The 1,069-nt window shown below is 75.4% G+C and overlaps 1 protein-coding gene across 1 annotated transcript; it reads right to left on the minus strand.

The window, feature by feature from the left end:
* Positions 1 to 6: 6 nt before the first annotated feature.
* LOC144219052 (alpha-1B-glycoprotein-like) lies at positions 7 to 1,063 on the minus strand (the record flags this gene model as incomplete). The annotated part of the gene is made up of 3 exons (XM_077749036.1): positions 965 to 1,063; positions 539 to 835; positions 7 to 51 (listed from the first exon to the last, which is right to left on the minus strand). Coding segments are annotated over exons 1-3 (346 nt in total), but the record flags the coding sequence as incomplete, so codon positions are not given.
* Between the last annotated feature and the right edge of the window lie 6 nt (positions 1,064 to 1,069).

A 1,069-nucleotide genomic window follows, 5' to 3' on the forward strand; every position in this document is an offset into this window, starting at 1 on the left:
GAGTCACCGCCCCGCTCCACAGGGGCCTGAGCTGGGGCCTGGGAGGCGGCCCTGGGAGGAGCAGGCGGCTCAGTCACGCGAGGCCCGCCCTCAGGCAGCAGCCGCCGCCTACCCTCCAACGCCCCCGACACCCGCCCCGCACACCCGTCCCCTGCCTCCCTGCCTCCCCCTCCCCCCAGGCCTCCGCCAGGCTGCTGCCCTGTTCTCACACGCCTGTCTTCCCTCTCCCCGTCCCGGGCACACACGGCTCCTCCTATCGTGCGCCGCGTCACCCCCTTCCCCAGGACACTGCACGGTCCCTAGACCCGGGCCTGATCCGGGGCTTCCCCGAGGTCTCCCAGCACTTGGCGCTCGGGACCCCAGGACGCGGGAGGCGGAGGAAGGACGCGCCCAGGGAACCGGGCTGCGGGCGGCGAGCGTGGGAAGTGAGCCAGATGCGAGGCGCGTGTGGGACCCCCGCCGCCAGGGTCCCGCGGGTGCGAAGCCCCGAGCGCTTCCCTTCCGCACCCTGCTCCGCCCGCGGGCCCGGGCCGCTCACCGTCCACGCGGAGCTCCAAGGGCGCGCTGGGCGCCGAGCCCGCGAAGGGGGGCGCAGTGTCCACGTAGGCGCAGCTGTAGTTGCCCGAGTCCGCCCCCGAGACGTCGCGCAGCTCAAAGCGGGCCTCGGTGCCCGCGGGGCTCAGGACACTGCGCACGTGGCGCTGGCCGTGGTCCTCGCGCATCAGGGCGAAGCGCAGGCCGGCCCGGGGCCCCAGGCACCGCAGCTGCACGGACGCGCCGGGCGCGGGCCGCAGAGCCTCGGGCTCGGCCGAGAGCTCCGGCGCCGGGAGCGTCTCTGCGGGGAGGACGCGGGCTGACCCGGGCGCCGAGGGGCTTGACCCGCCGGCGCCGCCCTCGGCCTACCGCCGCCTCTCCCTCCCGACACCCCCGCGTCTCGCGCGCGCGCTCCTGCACTGTTCCTTACTCATTTGTCTGTCCACAAACACAGACGTGGGGAAGGGGAGCTCAGGGAGCGCCGTCCCAGGAGCACGCGCGCTCCGCCTCCAGCCTGAACCCTCTCTCGGGGTCG

The sequence above is a fragment of the Crocuta crocuta genome, unplaced genomic scaffold (genome assembly GCF_008692635.1).
Source record: "Crocuta crocuta isolate KB4526 unplaced genomic scaffold, BGI_CrCroc_1.0 C28389761, whole genome shotgun sequence".
Classification (NCBI taxonomy): Eukaryota; Metazoa; Chordata; class Mammalia; order Carnivora; family Hyaenidae; genus Crocuta; species Crocuta crocuta.